Source organism: Chaetodon auriga, chromosome 15, assembly GCF_051107435.1.
Source record: "Chaetodon auriga isolate fChaAug3 chromosome 15, fChaAug3.hap1, whole genome shotgun sequence".
Taxonomy (NCBI): Eukaryota; Metazoa; Chordata; class Actinopteri; order Chaetodontiformes; family Chaetodontidae; genus Chaetodon; species Chaetodon auriga.
Genome location: NC_135088.1, coordinates 13,057,205 through 13,077,323, shown reverse-complemented (window position 1 = coordinate 13,077,323; position 20,119 = coordinate 13,057,205). Strand labels below are relative to the sequence as shown.

The 20,119-nt window shown below is 42.8% G+C and overlaps 2 protein-coding genes across 5 annotated transcripts; one reads left to right on the top strand and one right to left on the bottom strand.

The window, feature by feature from the left end:
* Nucleotides 1–2,615: 2,615 nt before the first annotated feature.
* On the bottom strand, nucleotides 2,616–6,813 carry angptl5 (angiopoietin-like 5). Its single transcript, XM_076750761.1, has 8 exons — nucleotides 6,589–6,813; nucleotides 5,514–5,685; nucleotides 5,283–5,386; nucleotides 5,100–5,193; nucleotides 4,032–4,135; nucleotides 3,843–3,963; nucleotides 3,094–3,279; nucleotides 2,616–2,969 (listed from the first exon to the last, which is right to left on the bottom strand). The coding sequence occupies exons 1-8, from the start codon at nucleotides 6,643–6,645 to the stop codon at nucleotides 2,650–2,652; spliced, it is 1,158 nt and encodes a 385-aa protein (XP_076606876.1). The 5' UTR covers nucleotides 6,646–6,813; the 3' UTR covers nucleotides 2,616–2,649.
* Nucleotides 6,814–10,632: 3,819 nt separating this feature from the next.
* LOC143333148 (transcriptional coactivator YAP1-like) lies at nucleotides 10,633–18,184 on the top strand. 4 transcript variants are annotated; one of them, XM_076751100.1, is made up of 9 exons: nucleotides 10,633–10,744; nucleotides 11,092–11,323; nucleotides 13,001–13,200; nucleotides 13,986–14,143; nucleotides 15,775–15,876; nucleotides 16,092–16,198; nucleotides 16,372–16,490; nucleotides 16,695–16,795; nucleotides 17,153–18,184. In XM_076751100.1, exons 2-9 carry the CDS (start codon nucleotides 11,120–11,122, stop codon nucleotides 17,332–17,334), a joined length of 1,173 nt encoding a protein of 390 aa, XP_076607215.1. In that variant the 5' UTR covers nucleotides 10,633–10,744; nucleotides 11,092–11,119; the 3' UTR covers nucleotides 17,335–18,184. The 4 variants fall into 4 exon arrangements, with proteins under 4 accessions (XP_076607215.1, XP_076607217.1, XP_076607213.1 ...); XM_076751098.1 differs by lacking the exon at nucleotides 10,633–10,744 and adding an exon at nucleotides 10,847–10,925; XM_076751102.1 differs by lacking the exon at nucleotides 15,775–15,876.
* Nucleotides 18,185–20,119: the final 1,935 nt, after the last annotated feature.

Sequence of the window (20,119 nt, the reverse complement as noted above, 5' to 3'; positions counted from 1 at the left end):
GATGTACAGCGTGCTCGTCTTCATTGTCTTCAGTTAGCTTCTTCACTGATTTCGTTAATCCTCCCTTTCTGTTTTCAAGCCGAATTTCAAACAAAACACCCCATTACATCACACAAACATGTCAGCATTCAAAAATCTGAGAAAGCACAGTCTCTGATGTGCGATTGTAGCACTGAAAATTGCCTTTTAAGGCCCTGATTGCTGAAGATTAGTCACTTTGGACTTCTCATGACGTAACAGCGCCACATTTTACGGGGAGGATGGCAGGGTGAAAGGGGCTAAACTCTGTCAAATGTCACCAGTGTGAGTTTTTGTTAAGACATCTTTCTCAGAACAGAACAGACCCAAGACCTGGATGTAAACACTGTCAACTCAAACATACACACTCTTATTAGGGGTCACTGAGTGGGCGAGCACCTGGATAGACCTTCTCTGTGTGTGTGGGTGGATTGATTAACCCTGACAATATACACATACCGGACCACACAAAGAGCCAGAGCTCTGACAGCGTTATCACCAGAGTCAGTGGTGTTAAAACACACACACACAAACACACACACACACAAACTTACTTTGTGGCAGCAGCTCAGTCTGTGGGGACTTGGCTTGGGAACCAGAGGGTCCAAGTCCAGCACAGATCAGTCAGTACAGAGTGTGGACTGGTGGCTGGGGAGGTCACATTTCACCTCCTGGGTCGGCCGAAGTGCCCTTGAGACAGACACTGAGACCTGAGTGCTTGGCGCGCCTGGCTATGTGGCAGCGGCTCACTCCATCTCTCCATACATTAATGCATGTGTATAGGTCCTGTTTGTGCAGGTGTGTATATCGGGCCTGTGTGTAAAATAGCATTTATTGCATTAATAAAATATGCCTTCTTCTTTTCCTTCTTTTAAGATTTGATTATGGACAAAGATGTCTTAATAAATTTCAAGGTTTTTGCAGATTAAACTACACAACACTTCATAACGTTCATGATCACCTCGCCTAACTACAACAAAAATTTTCTGGAAATTCCAACAATCTACAAAGTCCTATGAGAGCCCCCTAGAGGCTCCAGTGTTCATTACAGCCACAGCATGAAATTGTTGGATAGAACATATATCATACTGGTGATTTGGCTGTTTGTAAAGCAAAAATGTAATGTTTATCCAGAGGGTGGTGCCAGAGGAAAAGCCATTAAAAGCTAAAGAATTCATCCTCTGGAGAGCTTGAGCGGAACTGGGAAAATTTATGAATACTTTGATCATTGTAGTGTACAAAGAGGACTTTTTAGTATGACACTGGAGAAGGTCACCAGTTTCCATCTTTATTTTTCCTCTGACCTGTCGCTGCAGCCTCTCCGTGCTGAGCTGAGTGTCTCCTTGCTGCACTTGCTTGGTCTTCACATCATAACAGATCTGTCCATGAGCTACCAGATTGGAGTTGGTTGGACCCCACAACACTACCAGGACAGGGCTGTCCTACTGTGTATTCGGCCTGTGTTTCAGTGCTCTCTGGTTGGCTCTTTGTGCCCACACTCTGCAATTCTGCAGACTTTGCTCAAGGGAATAATCCACATTGCATAACGTCGTGACGTTAAAACAGCTGTGATGGTGGAATAGATTTTTTCCACAGCAGACATTTTAACTTGCCACAGGAGAAATACCACAGGTGTTACTAATAACACTAAAACCAGCTCGGTTGTATTCACGTGTCCCAGTAAGCCATGACGGTGAGCCAACATGCACAAAAGGAACTGAACCAAGGAACTGAAGCAGCTAAATGGAATTCAAACATCATTAATTTACTTTACACTTGTGCTTTTCTTACCATGACAGAAAATTCATGATGTGCGTGTGCAGCATTTCTGTGTTTAATCTTGTGTTTCTGTGCTTTCTTTTTTAACAATACAGAGGAGGAGGTGTGAGATGTGGAGGAGCAGCTGGTTGTGCTGAGGTTCATCTCAGACTCACTCATTAAAGGCATCTTAAAGTCAATATGTGCCACATCTGGCACCGTCACCCTGAGGAGTCATTTGTCCTGGAAACATCTGATGGAGTACTTCAGCTACACATTCAGAGGAGTGTGGGAGGCTCCTTCAGTCGGGCTCTCTGTGATATCGTTGGCGCAGACAACCCTGTAAAGAAGCTGCCACTGATGCTTTTTAGTCGATTGAAAAGAAAATTAATCTGTTTAAGCTGTTTTAAAAATCGATTAATCATCACCTTTAAGCAAACACAACTGATGAAATTGCTTTATTACATCTTGAGGTTGATTTTTGTAGATTTGTTCATAATTTATTTTGTGAAGCTGCAGTGTAACGAATTCCTGCAGGGACTGTAATGGAGGGATGCTTAAGGAGCAAGTTTGTTCATTTATTGACTCATTCATTCATTTTTTGCCACTCTTCTTATGATTTTGGTGTTGTTGTAATAGATTGCATTATAATTTCAGGTCGATTTGTACTTGAGAGTCAAAGCAGAGTCATCTTAAAGGAATCTTTTCAGAGCAAATATATATTTACTGTGAGGTGAAACAATGAAATGAGACATCCTGTCACCCTTCCATCTTGTTTTATCAAAACTTCAGGTTGTACAAAGATGTGGTGCAAATTTAACACTATGTCTTCCTTTCTCCCTCTGTTTCTCCCCCTGCATCTCCTCCTCTCCGTCAGTTATTGGTTGCAATCCTCCTGATCTTCATCGTGACAGATTTGATGGTGTGTGGGACCCCGTTCTGTCTCCAGGTGTCCCACAGGATGTGCATCCTCTGTCCCTGGTTCAGCTCGGCATCTTCAGGGGAGCCGTTGAGGTTTGCCAGGCCACACTGGTTGAACCACCATCCTGTGTGGTTGTGCTGAGCACTGCAGCTCTCCACCGTGCGGTTGTTGATGGAGCAGAAAGGATTACAGCCGTCGTTGTCCACATCTGAGGCGCTGAACGGAGCCGTGTCCTGGTTCTGCTCCTGCTCGTAGCCACGAAATGCGTCACCTGCACAAAACAACACGCAGAGAAATGCACACGTGCATGCAGGTGGGCCTTATTTTGAGTTTGCAGTGTCAGGGGAGGAAAAAAACACAGCATTTTGTACAGGTTTTGATTTATCAAGTCTTGCCTGCGCTGCCTGCATATCTGCCCAGGTGTATACTGAAGAACTGGGTTTCACTGTCCAGGCGGAAATCATCATATGATGCATAAGCAGTGACGTCATCACTGGAGACCAGCGCCATGTGAAGCTGGAACCGAGTTTCTTTCTGGTTTACTATATGAAATACCTTCTTCAGACCCAGCCAGTGTTCTCCTACACGCACACACACACACACACACACACACACACACACACACACACACACACACACACACAAACACACACACATTGGATTTTTTAGGTCAATGTGAGAGTTTAAAAAATATCTAATATATAAAATATATCATTCAATACTCATTTTTACGTAAGAACATAACATGAACAAGCATGTTTTTTGTTGTTTTTTAAATGTGACTGAGATACTTGGGGCACAATAAGCAAAATCTTAATATTATATTAGAAACTGAAACATGTAGTCAGTATTATAAAACTTTGAGGAGTTGCACTCAGTATGCAGCAGACTCATCAAAAGTAGGATTATTTAAGCACATTATACGACAGTAATAGTAACCAATCAAAACACCCTGTTAGTGGAAGTCTTAAGGCTACAGCATATAGTGATATTTTAGCTAATGGTGAGCCTCCAACTTTGTGGCAGATGTTTTCACCTAAACATTAGGTGTTGTTCTTAACACATCAACCTTTCCCTGATGTTGGTTTCAAAGCCAGAAACAGCTAAGTTGCTTCTGTCACTGTCAAAAGCAACTTCATACAACCTGCCAGGTGTCCGAAGCCATCAGCATAATCAGCCCAGGGTCGTTTGAAGTCAGTCAGCCCATCAGTCCTCCGCTGCATCACCGTCCATCCGCCACCCATGTAGTCCATCTCACAGAAAACCTGCAGGACATGTTGAGCGTTGAGTGGTGAGCGATGCTTGAGTGCCACACTGTGGATTATTGATGTACCTCAAATGAAGAGTCGGTGTTGTCCGGGTGGATGATGTAAATACCGCTGGGGATTTTGGGGACGACGGACATAAGAGTGTCCTTGATGTCGCTGCAGTCCCGTCCTTATCAAAGCAAACACACTCTCTTTTGTAATCAGGAAGAAAATGGACGTTCACTGAAGCAGCTACTGTTTAGTAATCACTGATAACAAAGGAATGAGTCCACACATCTTAAGTCTAATATTTCATCCCTCTGCCCACTGACAGTTAAACAACAGTATTTCACTGGTAGAACAAATATTCCTGCAGGCTTAAAAAAGACCAAAACCCCTTTAGATACATATGTCAGTGGATGTGGTAAACTGATTACCTCAGGATGTATTCTGTATTTTGTAACACATTTACATCACTGTCCTGTGAAAACTAGGTATCTCCATATTTGGTGATTTAATCATTCAGACATACCCAAAGATGAAATGCCCCATTATGGCTTGAGAATTTTCTCCTACTTTTTAATCTAATAAATAAACCTTCACAATCTATCTCCAAAACACACCACAGGTGACAAATGAGTCATTTTATTATCTCAGCTTTGGGATCAGAGGCTAAAACTACAATAGAAAGACTGTGTTCTAAACTTTGGCATTATGGCTGACTTGCAGGATAGAGGGTTGACTCAAACTAGGACCTAAAAAGCAGCATGCTTTTTGCAGGTCCCACAATGTTATGGAAGTGGAATACTAACCTGCTAGAGTATCTGTTTTAAAAGAATGATCAAAACTGATGGAGCGGAGGTCAAGATATCCTTAATCCTTAGAGTGAGTCAAACCCCAAAAACACTGGATCCTACACTTCCCATGATGCAACTCAGTGGTGTTTTTCGCTAAACCCTCTCTGCCTGGTGAACAGGCTTTCACTGTAAAATTTAAGTCACAAGGCCAGTCAGAGATAACCCTAATGACATCATCGGGATTATTTTGGTAGGACTCTTCATGATGTGCGAACTGATATTTTTATGTAAAATTGGTGGAATTTGTCACCCATATGTGTGGATGTTGTGTCATTGCATGTGTTGTCTGTGAGTTACCGTGGGACTGCACGGGTTTAATGGAGTACATCTCAGTGTTGCTTCTCTGAACCTCAGAGCTGAGCGTCTGCACCCTGGTCATCAGCTCTGTGACCTGACAACATGACACTACTGTAACACACAGCCGGCCAATCAAACGCTTAGAAACTCTGTTACTAAGAGAGAAAAAGAGGAGTGCTTCACCTGACTGCTGAGGATGTCCAGGGCTCTCTGCTGCTCTTCCATCACATCTCTAATCAGCTTCCGGGTGCTGCGTCCAAACGCCAACAGAGACTGCTGCAACTGGCCTACACACCCACACACGCACGCACACACACACACACACACACACACACACACACACACGTACATTCTGAACAGATGATAGTGATGATAGAGGTACCGATGACACCAGGAAAGAGGAAGAACTATTACCACAGATTGAATGCTTCTCATCTCGTAGCAGCTTGGCAGTGATATCACACGGGATGGAGCACGTGTCCCGAACTTTGACCCCTGCTGGAGACTTCTGGTCTTTGACAGGAGCATCAGAGAAGTCCTCATTGACTATTTCTGATTGGTTCAAGTGTGCACCATTTCCTGTGTCCTGGTAATCAAAAGAGTGAGAGAGGACTGCAGTGAGAGTTTAATCCACAGGTGGACGTTTGCAGTTACATCATGTATTATGTGTTACTAGCCTGGGTTGTCTGACTTCAGGCACTTCATAGAGCAAGACAGGAAGTCCTGGCCAGCTTCTGTATCTGACTCTGACCTCTCTTCCAAAGGGTGGATACATGAAAACAATTCAGCCTCATCTGGATCAACAAAATATTCATTCAGTTGGCTACAAACACGCAGTGTGACTGCAATATCCTGTTTTTAAATCCTGCAAGAATTTGTAACCAGTGGCGGATGTAACTACGTACATTTATTCAAGTACTGTGCTTATGTACAGTGTTGAGGTACTTTACCTCAATATTAGCCTCAATATTGTGCTTTTGACTCCACTACATTTATCTGACACATATAGTTACTAATTATTTTGTATATTTTGCAGATTATTTAATACAATGCATAAGATTACTTCATTAATTTTGTACATACATGGTTATTCTGAATTTGTTGATTCTGAAATTGCTTTTACTCAAGTATGTTTTTTGCATGCAGGACTTTTACTTTTTGCCGTATTTTTGCATTGAGGATCTGAACACATTAATGCTGATATAACTGATAAAATAAAATAAAATTCATGACCCACCCATGTTGCCTAACGCTACACCATTGATCTCTTTGATTGAATCAGCATTTCTTTAGTCAATAGTCATTTGCAAAAAAAAAAAAGAAGAATGATGCAGCTGCTTGTGTTTTTTTGCCTTTCATATCATGCAGCTCCCTGACAACTAGCCCACCTCATATTTTCCAACCCCACACAGTAATCCCTGATAGACGTTTGCGTGACAAGACAGATGACTAAAGCTGAAAACACTCATGACATGCATATCATACATACTGTGGAGGAAAGCAGATGAGGCAAAAGCAGCAGGAGGACAGATGTTGTCCACATCATGTCAGAGCCGTCTGACTATTTCCTCCAGGAGCGAATGGGACTGAGCTCAGTCCACTGCGTCACCAGCAGGCTTTCCTTCATTTACGCTTTATTTTTCCACCGACTCTGCTCTTTTCCCTCACATGTCCATCCCTCTTCCCTTCACCGAGTCTGCATCTGCTCCTTCCTCTCACTTGTCAAACTTTCTCCTGCCTCCACCTCCATCTGTCACTCCCACTTTTTCTTTTAAATTCCCATGACAACATCCCCTGTAAGAGGAGGTTGAATTTGTTAAAAGGGTTGGTGATAAAAGTCTGGATATGTTTCTGACAAGTAGCTGAGTGTGCTGGTTCCAGGTTTGTGGTAAAGAGTGATTACCTTCCCCCTCAGCGTGTCCATTACCAGGCATTGTTATTTTACAGGTTATATCCTGCCACCAGCATGAGAAACAGATGTGTGGAGGGAAATGGGCAGCTTGTTTTAATGTAGGAACACTTTCTGTCTGCTGGTGTCTTTGCGTGGGAGCTCCAGCTGTAGGTAGGGTGCCGTGATGGCAGGGTGTCTCCGCTTCTTGTGCTCATATTTCCCCCCTCTGCTTCTCGGTCTCCCTCTCTCTGACCACTGACTCATACATCTGAAAACAGCCTCCCACAGGGTCAGACCAATTACTCCTGTTAATTGGGCAGTCAAGCAGTGAGGAAAGTGAAAAGCGATAAAAGGCAACAGCACATTCCAGTTGGGGTCCAGCTGGAGCCAACCGGCCTGTCGATTCTGTGGAAAACTTGGCTGCCAGAGCCAAAGAAAAGATTTGCTGTTGTTCTGGACTTGAGTGCGTTTACAGCCATGGTCAGTTAGAGGAATGTGAAAAGGCTGGTGCCGCAGCCCCGGGGGCCCCCCACATCTGTCCCATGTTACATACCCTTGTAAAGTAGTGCATGTGAATGACACATTAAATCTGCTGGATGAGATAATTAGAACATGCAGACAGGACGGTGTGGAATCCGTTTAGCATGCGCTCTTCTTGTGTCCTCGTGAAGGTATGACATGTTAAAAGCTGTTTAGTGGTTAAAAGGAAGAGTCTGACATGACACTTTAAATGATTTAAAGCTCACTAATTAACACGCTACAACTTGTGTGTTTAATCTAACATGTAAAAACAACATGTTGTGGTTTTCATAGGTTGCGCGCCAGACTATTTCATGGCTAGAAGCAATGACTTCCTGTCATCCTTGGACAGAGCCAAGCTATCGGTTACCTCCGTTCCTAGTCTTTATGCTGAGCTAAGCTAACCAGCTGCTGGCTGTAGCTTCATGTTTATCAAACAAATACGAGAGTGGCAATGGAAGCAAATAAAGATGTTATCCAAAATGTTGAGGATGAAGCAGTGAGCCTGGCTCTGTCTGAAGGCAACAAACTGTACCTACACACACCTTTAAAGCTCACCAGTTAACACGTTGGTTTGTTCCGTCACGCAACTCCCCATAAAGCCACAACTTGTTGCTTTTCCTTGTTGGTTTTGTAAGTGTTGGGGACGGAGCAGCAACCCACAGGAAGCAGGGTTTGGGTTTCGAAAAGGTGGGTTTTTATCAACCCAATAAATGAAGTAAATTCTAATACAAAATCAAACTATGGTGTTGTAAAGTTGCCTGTAACTGAATAGAAACCTAAATTAGTAAAAAGGTCAATTTTCAGTTTCTCCTTTTCCTTCGTCACTCAGTGTTTTTGTCTTGACTTTGACATCCTCTCTCTCCAGAGTTCAGTCTTGAGCTCCTAATTAATGGACGCTTGAGTATGAAATGATTTGTCTGAATAAATTAGACCAGGGCCCCTGAGAAGTCGCGTGATCTGGTCTTTCCCTCTGATTTGGCAGTGAAAGGGAACTGATTAAAAACACAGTGTGGGGATGATTGTCTTCAGAAAGAAAATCCTGCAAGTGAAAGTCATGAAAACAAAGTCCGTTGCAGCTGTTAAGGTAGGACAGTGCCATCTACTGCACCTTGCTTTGTATTACATCACAGTCATGCTTTTGTTGACCTTTTGCCTGTTACCATTGAGCATTTGAAATTTCAACACACAGAGACAACTGATGATTTCAACTGATGATGGCACGACCTGATATACATAATACAAAATTAGCCACAGTGACAAGAGCTTGAGCAACTACAGACACTCACACACATATGCTGTATACTGTATATTAATCACAAGGAAAACAACAGAAGTGGCACACAGCTGAAGGCCTGAGGGGATTTAATAAATGATGCTTGATTGATAGTAAATAGCATAGCAATCATAGAATATGGACTGTTACAGTCTGGTAAATGCATGCATGATTTGATCATCAATTCAATTCAAATCCAAAAGAAGTGTTTCTAACTAAACACGTCAAATGTGAATGAAAAAACATTCTGACATTTCGAAGAAAACATGTTCTTTTGTAACTGGTTGCACAGCTAACACAGAATGAACGTCAGATAAGGTTAAAGTTGCAGCGTTTGTCGCTAAGAGTTAGTGCATGAGCTTCAGCAGTTTCAGGTTAGAAAATTTTGAGGAGAGGCATAGACATCATTACAGTTGCTAAATGAAAGAAGAAATGTGGAATTAACCAGTAAACATCATAAAAAGAACCTGTAATTTTAACCCCTCACAGCCAGTTTTCCCTGTATATTTCCCTTTAAGCAACTTTAAGTTTGCTAAAAATCCTCTTCTTCCGCACTGTGACAGCATATTAGATTAGATGAAATTGCATTAAATTTGATGACACTGAGCAAAATATTCAAACCCAAGGCAGCATGTTTGATATGGCGTCACCATTCACTCATGGACATACTCGACATGCAATGTTGCATCATTTCATACATATTTTTCCAAAATTCAACCTGACATATGTGGTATGTTTGGAAACATTAGGTAGGTGGTTGAAATGACGTTCCCTGGGTTTGAACGGTGTTTTACTGCACAGCTGCTTGTCAAAGTGTTAATTTATACTCGTATAAGTAGAAAAAAAAATATCAAAAATGACAAATTCCACCAATTACTTCCTTAATAGAAGAAGAATGAAGCATTTCGCTGTCTATAATTCCTTTTTGAATCTACTGATCGAACGAAATCTATCCATTTGTAAAACATTGTACATTGATCATCTGTTTAAATATCCATTCTTTCCTCTTTTTTTTTTAATAACCATTTGTAAGACTCTCCGTGTCCACTATGTCTTACATTAACTGTGGTGGATCCAAATGGCCAAATCATTGAATGACTCACTGAATGCACAGTGGATAATAGCACTAGACATTTTTTCTTGAATTCAATGTGTCGGCCAGCTGAGCTTCAGCTGGCCTCGCGCATGTCTTCCACCAGAGGGCAGGACGCTGCGGCTGCGCCTGCACGGACAAACAGGCTCCGGCTGGGTTGGCCTCATCAGGGGCGGATGTTTTCTCAGTGCAACTTCCCAATCCCCCCCCTACCCCCCACCCCCCTCACCCCCCCCAAAAAAACCCAGACCAGGCCCAGCATCAGAAAAAAAGAGACCCATTTCTCCTCTCTGGTTGAGTGTTGTCACCTCTGCCTACACTTGGCCGCCTGCCTCTTTTTTCCTCCACCAGGAGAAAAGCACAACATCTGAAACCTCACAGGGGAGAATTAAAGCAAAGATTGTCTCTGGACTGTAATTTCCGCCTCACTCTCAGGCCCGTGTCTGATGCATTTGAGGGGATGTCAACAAAGCATGACTGCGCTACTTGTTTTGGAAGTCTGGGGTTGATGGTTTATGTCTGTGCTTGGAGTGAAATATTTCCCCCTGCAACTGCGGCAGCTTTAAACCCTGCAACCCCGCCCCTCAGCACTATCACATGAATCTGGACTGAGCAGTGGATGTGAAAAAAGTTTGGAGGTCTCGCCGAAATCACTTTTCTCCAACTGCTTTCACATGTGTGTGTGTTTTTTCCCCACTGGAGGAGGCTTTTTGGTTGAAGGTCTGCATCGGAAATCAGCGTCGGAGTGCGTGTTTTCCCGGCTGTGATTTCTCCAGTTTCTTTTTTTCCCCTGCAGGAATACACAGAGAGAGAGAGAGAGAGAGAGAGAGGGAGAGAGAGGGGGGAAACGGTCTGGCTGCTTGAAGGTATGTGGGAGGCATGTAACGTGTTGTGCGCCGCTCGGATTGATTTGTGCCAGCGATCCGCGCTTTAACTCGCTCTCCTTCGACTTCTTTAGCCGAAGATGGCTTTTCTTTCCACAGCCGATTGACTTCCGAGATGTTACAGCTTCAAATAGACACACAAGGACACAAAAGTTCAAATGGGGTGTGTGTGTGTGTGTGTGTGTGTGTGTGTGTGTGTGTGTGAGGGGGGAGGGGGGCAATAAGTGTAAACAAATCCGATCATATCTCCAGCGCTCAGACGCATCTAGTCTTAACGGACCCGGTCTTTATTCTCTTGTTTGTTTGTGTGATTGAACTTTTTTCGACAGATTTGTTGCGACACCAAACTTTGGCGACATGGACGCGCACCGCGGCGCGCCTCCGGCCGGGCAGCAGATCGTGCACGTCCGCGGGGACTCGCAGACGGAGCTGGAGGCCCTGTTCAGCGCGGTGATGAACCCCAGCAAGGCGGCCCGACAGCCGGCCTCTCTGCCTATGAGGATGAGGAAGCTGCCGGACTCCTTCTTCAGGCAGCCGGATTCACGAGGCCACTCCAGACAAGTACTGCTACCCGTTGCTGGTTCACAGAGCAGACAAACCACAGCAGCCCTGCAACACACCAGAATCCTAGAAATCATCTGCAGAGCGATCCAGCACTGCCTGATGGGCTGCAAACATGTTTCTGTCATACTGAGAAACATTCAGTTCAATGAAACAATCTGGAAATCCAACAATAGAAGTGAATGGAAACGGTGTTGATTAAGGCTGAAACTAACATTTATCCTTTTCATCACTGATGAATCTGCTGATTGGTTTCTTGATTAATTAGTTATTTTCTCTGTGAATGTCAGAAAATAGTGCCCACCACACTTCTCCACAGCCTGAGGTCTTCAGAGGTCTTCTTTTATTCCATCAACAGTCCAAAAGATTTTGAATATAATTGTATTTATTATTTATCGTGCGTGACATTGAAAAGCATCAAATCCACACATGCGAGAACCAGCAAATGTTTTAACATTCATGCTTGAAAACGGACTAAAATGATTGTCCGATTATTGAAATAGCTTAATAACAGTTAACAGATGATTTGCTGCTTTATATTATCGTCAGCTGAGTGTGTTTGTGTGTTAGAACAGGCACTTTGAAAACTCTGCCTCTGGCTTGGGGAAACTGGGGGTCTTGGGGACATGGTGTTGGAGATTTTTTTTCTGACATTTTAGAGACGAGGCTACCAAATTTTGATGTAATCAATAGTCGCAGCTCTCGTCTTGTCTGTCCTCAGTGAACATCATAATATCCACAAAGGTTGGATCAGTTGCAGGGCTGCTTAACATTTCTCTGGTCACCGACTGTGGGGGTTTCTGCCAATTCTGTTCATTTGTTGAGACTATAAAATATGTTGCAGATGTTCTGACGAGGGTCTGCTTTGGAATACTGTTACTCTGATACCTGCGTTTCTAAGACTTTCCGTCTTTCCACAGTAAACAGTAGTAGCTGCTTTTGTCATCATGATGCATTTTTTCGCTGCAGAAATTGCAAACTTATTGAGGGAAACATCTTAAAAACGATGAGGAAGAGGAGGAGCCGTCATGAGCAGGCTTAAGCCGGCTCAAAGGGAGATTTGCTTTCACACGTCAAAGCCTTTAAAAGTTAGCCTTTCGTTGAATCAACTGTGAGAGTTCTTGTATTTTAAGGTGTTTCTGATATTTTGTCCAACTCGTGTGCTTTTAAGCCTACAGATTAAGAGCTCTCCCTCAGAAATCCACTCTTAGGAGATTATAATCTTGAATTTGCATAAAATTAGATGCAGTTTAAGTATACATACAATGTTAAAGCCACAGAGAGAGTATATATATATGTATATGCTGAATTAGACAGCAGTCGTTTCACCAGTAAGTTGCCTTTCTGATCACTTAAATGTCATATTTCATGACCAGCAAACACATCTTGAGTCTTATGTCTTTGATTTGTAGGTGTGGCTCAAACATTAGAATTGCAGAATTTGTTGAACTCAGTCAACACTCTCAAGTCTTGCTAACAGTGTTAAAGCACCTGCAGTGGAAGCTCCTCAGCAGAAGTAATAAAACCATCTTTTAAAGTAATGCCGCCAGTTTCGCTGTTCTTGCTCTAAGCCTTTGTGTTTGTCACTCTGGTTTCCATCCAAACCTTTTCTTCCTGCTGGTTTTTGTTTCTGGTTGCTCGTCACGTTAGTCGTTAACCCTGCTTGTTTCTCGTCAGGCCAGTTCGGATGGAGGTGTGTGCGGCTCCCTCACTCCTCATCACGTTCGTGCCCATTCCTCCCCAGCCTCCCTCCCAGTCAACTCCCTCTCCACTCAAGCAGCAGATGTAGCAGCGGCGCCGATCATACCTGACGACATGCCACTCCCACACGGTTGGGAAATGGCCAAAACGCCTACTGGCCAACGTTACTTCCTCAAGTAAGGTTTGACTTGTGCTTATCAATGTGTTTGATCTGTCACACTGCAGGTTACTTGAAGGGTTTCTGTTCAGGAAGGCGCATCTTGTTCTAACGTCTACATTTCTACAGTGGCACTCATTGTACGCCCCACAGTTTCCCAAAGGTCAAGGTGATGTCTTCAAATTGCTTGTTTTGTCCGACTGATTGTCCTGAAATCAACAAAGGTTCAATTAACAATCATATAAAACAGAAAATGAGCAAATCCTCACATTTTAGAAGCTAGAACCAGCAGATTTTTGAATTTTTTGCTAGAAAAATTATTGTTGACCAATTTTATCTAGATCATCAAACCAATTAATCGACCAGTGACTGCTCCTATTTTTTATGCACTAGTTGTAGTTTCTACCTTTTTTTTTTAAATGTTCTGTCCTGTTAAAGTAAGTGGAGGGACATACTCTTGAATATTGTGAATAAAAAGTAAAGGGAGACATGCAGCTGTGCAAATAAAACCAGGACTTGAACTAATCAGTTGCATGCAAACAGAAAATCTTCCAACTAGTTTTGCAACCAGTTTGGTTTCAGCCAGTTTCATTCATGGGAGCACATGGCCTGACAGCTCACGCTCCTGTCAGAAGCCGCCGTAGCACAAGCAGTCACATTTGTCTGCATGAGTGTGGATGTGCGCGCACATCTGGTCGTACAGGTAAAGCAGGTCCGAGGCAAAACGTGCCTCGCTCTTCTTATCCATCAGGTTGAAGTGGTGTAACAGATACAGATACGTTCAGACTTGTCGTGTGTTTGCAGTCACCTGGATAAGACAACCACTTGGCACGACCCCCGACTCTCGCAGCTTCAGTCGGCTGCAGCTCAGCAGCATCCTATCCCTGGCCCTCCGGTCCACGCCCACTCTCTCAGCAACCCAGCACCCACTACGCAACAACCAAACATCAATCCAGAGACAGGTATCACTCTCGCTCTCCTGAACCAACCCCCATCACAATCCAGTTTCTTTTTAAGAGCACACACCTGCTTTTCATAGTTCGACTCCATCAGCAGCGGGTCAGGTCTTCGCTGGGTGTGATATCTATGGGGTTCCCTTTTGGTGTCTACATCCACGGCTCTGGTGACTTTGGTGGGAGTTATCACATTCGTAGATTTAAGTCAAGACAGTCTATGCTGTCACAGGAGAGAGGGGGCTCTCAGGTTTGGTATATTAGTGAGAGCGTCCCATAATAATTCAAACACTTAATTCAGAGGTTTTCCTCATTTGGATGCAAGTTTTATTGCCTGTTGAACACTTGTTGTCTTTGACTAAATTCCTCTCACGTCCAAATTTTAAAGGGTCGGTTCACTCAAATTACAAAATAAACTTTTTTTTTTTTTTGACTTACACTGTGGTAATGAAGAGCTGATAAGCAGTGTGAGGGGGACAGAGACGCAGGATGATATGAAACAAAGGTCCCAGGCTGAACTTGAACAGAGGCATGAAATGATGCAATCACATGATCAACGCCTTAAAGGATAAGTTCACAGTATTTCCTAAGTTGACCTTAAAACAAGAGCCAGCCACCTGTATTCATTCTTCCTGTTCATACTAGACATTAATATTTCTCTTACTTACGAGTTTCCAATGCAAGCGATGGGGGGACAAAATCCTGTCATTCTATGCAGAGGTATGATCTGAAGCCAATACGAGTCTTCAGACTTGATTTGATTGACTAACCTGGACTTAACTCCTAACCTTTGAATACAGTGTTGCTCAGAAAAGGGATTGTGAATTTGTTTCCCATCATTTGCATTTGAAAGCTCACAACTTTACTGTTTTCCACAGGTGGCTGTCTTCAGCTAAAAAGCTCTAAAAACCCACTGTACGTGGTGGACAGACACAGTTAGTAACTAGCCGATGAACATAGTGGAGATATTTCCCTCAGGAGTTGGTGGAGACCATAAAAGAGAGTGAATACTGGACTCAAATTGACTAGTGGCCAAAACACAACTCCAAACGAATGACAATGTGAATCCATGTCTCCTGAATGTGGAAATAAGCAACTGTCTGCCAACAGGTTTGCTGTAACATCTTCGTAAGCTATGTCAGTGTGATGTTTACTGCCCCCAAGTGGTTAACATATCAAACGCAGGTTCAATTAAACTGATAAATTATTCTGGATAATCCACAAACCTTGAACAGTTTTCATCAGAACTACTTTCCAGTGAAGAAATAGTCCAGATGAAAACCTTCCATAACGGGTCCTGTGGATTATCCAGATGTGTTTCAGTTATTTGTAATTTGCCTGAATAGACCCTTTAAGAACATTTTTAATCCTGAATCTTTTTTTTTTTCATTCACAAAAAGCAACATGAGCCTTGACAGGTTTGCATACTTACCTCATTTATTGTAGTGCTTTACAGTCTCCTGCCCACTGCATTCAGGTCATCCAGCGATTCACCCACTAACCATCAATTCTACTCAGAAAATCTCTGCAAACTAGAAGCTACACAGACATTAAAGGACGTGGGCCAGATTCTACTTTTTACTCTCCATGCACTCCATCCACCATTTGCCTTCTCACTGTGTACTTTCACTGCTGTTCAGGTCCACTGCCTGAAGGCTGGGAGCAGGCTGTGACTGCAGATGGAGAGGTGTACTACATCGATCACATAAATAAGACCACCGCATGGGTCGACCCGCGTCTAGGTAGCACACTATCAAATCTGTGTCTACAGAATTGACAATTCTTGTTTGTCAATGAGAAACATATTGTTCCACCATCACAAGTTGCTGTTTGGCAACGAAAATAAGAAAGATCGCAAAGTTTTGACAAGTTTTTGTCATTGCTGAAATGTTTGACCTCTGTGGAAATGCTGACTTAATAGTCAAAAAGTTCTTTTTTTATGAATCTTATGTTGCAGCCCAGAAGATGAACCCTGGCATCCTTGGCTTGGCACTGCAGCAAAGGCAGGAAAAGGACAGGCTCAGATGCAAACAGCAAGGCCTGCCCCAGCAAATCACGGCACAGGTCAGAGGTCGAAAAAAAATGGACTTGGATGCACTTAATTATTTCTTGTGTGACGTGATTGTATTATGCTGCATATTCAATTCAGAGACAACAGTGATGAAATCATTGAAACAGAGTTTGAGTTTCACACAGCATCATACAAGCAGGTGTGTGTGTTTGTGTGTGTGTGGTAGGAGGCAGGGGTGAGGAACCAGATGCCCGGTGGGATGGACCATGACAGGAACACACAGACGCTTGTTCCGTCTCTGGATGTCAGGATCAGAGCATCGAACCATGAACCCACACTTAATGGGTGAGTTCGTGTTTATATCATGTGTTTAGATACTCAGAAAGTCACACAGTGTCAGAATGATCAGTGGAAAGCAAATTTACTTGGCTGAGAGGAAGTAGTTCCAGTCGAGGCTATATTGCTCCAGGAAGAAGAATTTTACATGTAATTTCCAAATAGTGTTCTGCCGGTTCACAAAAAAAAATGTTAATGTGTGTTTTTGTGCAGCGCTCACTCTCGCAACGAGAGCACTGACAGTGGCCTGAGCGTCAGCAGCTTACCCCGCACGTCCGACCACATGCTGAGCTCTGCGGATCACATGGACACTGGTAATGCGCACACACACACACACGCACAACATATTCAGAAAAATAGCCACAGAGTTTCCACAGTGGCAAAGCAAAACTCCATTCTAAATATGTGTATTTTTACCTAAACCAAAGTGATGATCTGTTCATTTTCAAAGTAAATATGTCATAAATGTATCCAGAGTGCTGTGATATTGGCTCATTTAGTTGTAATACCTTCAGTTTATTCATGTATATACACACATCCTGTGGGGGGAAAATAAAACCTTTACAGATACTGATCCAGGTGCAGCTGTATTAAACATCCAAAGTCCCAAATGTCTCCCAGAAACTTCCACACAGTTCAGTCATTTTTATCTTCCTTTGTGACTCCTTCAGGCGACTCTGGCGAGACCTCCTCGATGACCTTACAGGAGTCGATGCCTGTGCTGCCGATGTCTGAGGGCGAGGAGCTCATGCCCTGCATCCCCGAGGGTCTCAGTTCAGACCTTCTGATGGACATGGAGACCGTTCTCTCTGGGTCGCACATGGACAGAGACAGCCTGCTCACCTGGCTATAGACACCCCCGGCCGCTGCCTCAAATATGGTTTGCTACCAAATCTTCATAACATGACTGAGAATTCAGGAGAATTTCTGGCTTCAGAAGCGGTACAGAACAGCGTTACCGAGAGAATATGCTACTGTTGTCTGATGGATACCTAACACTACTCGCACCCTGAGGAATGAAAAAAAAAACCCTGACTCTCACAGACGGTGGTAAGGTGCTGGTATTCTCCTCTTTTTTGGGCCTGGTTTCATATGACGGAGCATCATATTTTAGAGACACTCCTTCCTTCTTAGTCACCAGCTTTAGATGATGCTCCCCACGTCTCTGTAAAATGCGTCACGGCTAATTTTAGAACACAGATTTATTTTATTATTCCCACTTGGGTGATCCTGTTTGCAGAAAACATTTAAAAACACAGTGTCAAGTCAATGAAGTTTGTATGTAGAAGATAGCTCAAAAAAAGACATGTTAGAATGACGTAAAAGTTGTTCTGAAGATATTTAACAGTAACAGAAGATATCATATCTATTTTACTTCATATAGCTTGTGGGAGCAACATGTAGTGCGACTACCTCTAAGCAGCCTGTAATTTGTGATTTTAATGCACACAGTCGTCCGAAACGTAATGTTAAGAACTGAGAGCAAGAGATGAGTCTAAGAACTGATCTTATTAACACTACACTGGTTCCCTAAAACCAAAACTGCGCTCAGAAAAAGTCTCCTCAAAGGTCATGGAGGCAGTGCTACACAGAGGCATCAGGGGGCCGAGGATGCACCCTTGTGGTGAGCCAGCGGAGGATGAAGAACACTAGCAAGAGTCCCGTTTAACTTCAGAAACGGTCAGCTGAAATACTCACAAGCCAAAAAAAAAAAAAAACTGTTGAAACTTGGAAGCTCAAAGACGAGACTGCAATACATTTGAGGTTTTATGAAAATTAAATTGAGGAGGGAGAAGCTTTATCTTTGGTCACAGTGAACACCTCATTCCTAACAAATCAAAGCCTTCACAGTTAGAGAAATATAGGCTACACGTCGGTGCCACCATGTAGAGTTGTCGTAACTTTGGACACTAAAACAACAGTAAAGTCTGTTTTTAGGAGTGCTGGAATATACAGAGGATGCTTTCAGTAAATGAACACATGTTCAGTATAATGCAATCTAACACAATACAGGGTTTCCCCCAGGAAACCATAACCATGACACATCAGTTTAATTAAGCTTGACAGCCTAAGCAAAAACCAAACCATATATCTGGCCTTTGCTGTGTGCTCTTTTTGCTTGAGTTTCAAATTCTGTTTTCTAGAAGTGGGTTAATTCTTTGCCTTAGCTCACCTGTGCTGCAAAACACTGCAGGAAACCTCGCAGCAGCGTCGCTATAAAATCACCTTTTTTGAAGTTACTCATATTCAGGTTTTGTTAGGACAGTGTTTTAGTTTGTGTTGTATTGGATTGCATTTTATTGTAAAGTGTGTCATTTTGTCCCCTCCAGCATTGAACATAAGCTTCACAAATGTAGTATTTATTGGAGATTTGATTTATTGGATTGCATTATATTGTACAGTTGTAATGTTATGTCCGCCCCTAGTTTAAGAAATGGTGCCGTAGTTGCCATCAGTGCCTGGATGTTGTCTCTCCTTAGTGTGCAGCAGAGATTTCAGCACTTTCAACTCGTCAGTGCTAGTGCAGCTCTCAAATATAAATGAAAAGTGTTCAACTGATCAGCCATCAGCTTTGAGATTTAACTGGTTTATTCCATTTTCTCACTGTTTCCGCTGTCGGTTTGATACATTCCTCTGTTCATTCAGTGGCATCACCGTTTCCTGCCCCACAGAAACGCATACATCCAGCAATAGTATCAGCCAAGTTTTTAAGTTTTAGCTCTACAAATCATGTACACTTGATCCTTTTGCAGGCCATTTTTGAATGCATGCAGATTTAGCTTTTCAGATGCACTTTTTTGACCATTTCAGGCATCTGTTGTCCTCCTTTAGCCTCCAAAATCATTGAGCAGGCTCTTGAAACTTGCTTGAGTTACGTCATCATGCACCGTTAAAAGTCTTGCATTAATATGACGTGGTGATCCAGTTGAAGTGAGGATTGCATAAACAGTGCATTACCACACAATGATAACACCTGATGCTCACTGTCATGAATTAATTCTGTCTTTGAGAGCGCGCACACAGTGAGGTGCAGACCAGTGTGAGCTTCAGTGTAAGTCCATCAAAATACAAACATGTTGCGCAACTTTTCTTCAGCACACCGTGTTCTATTTACCAAACGTTCAGCTATCTTCCTTCATCTGCGTGGTATCTGACGCGCTTTCCTGTTTACATTTGCCTGGTTAATCAGCATAGATAGATGTATAAAAACCACATTATCATCGTCAACAAGAGAAGTATTAATGACCAGAAATACAGCACAATATAACAGTCACCTTTTCAAAATAGGAAAACACATCTTCATTTTAACCCATCGGTGTGTAAGAACCTTGAATGTCTGTTTTTCAACACAAGGCAGCAAAATGTCTGTATTTTTCTCGCTGAATTCAAAACACAGTAAACTCAAATCCCCTCCATCTCTTAATATTTATGAATGACTCATTTCAAAGTCAGTTTGTGGCTATGAATTGCACAACAGAAGGAAGTTTCAAGACCCTGCTAATGGATTTTTATACGTATGAACATATGTATAGAAAAAACACCGTGGCAGTGATGTAAAATGTGTGTGATTTGTTGTAAATAGACTAAAACATGCAACATCACAGGTGTAATCCTTCAGAAATAATCCCGATCAGTGC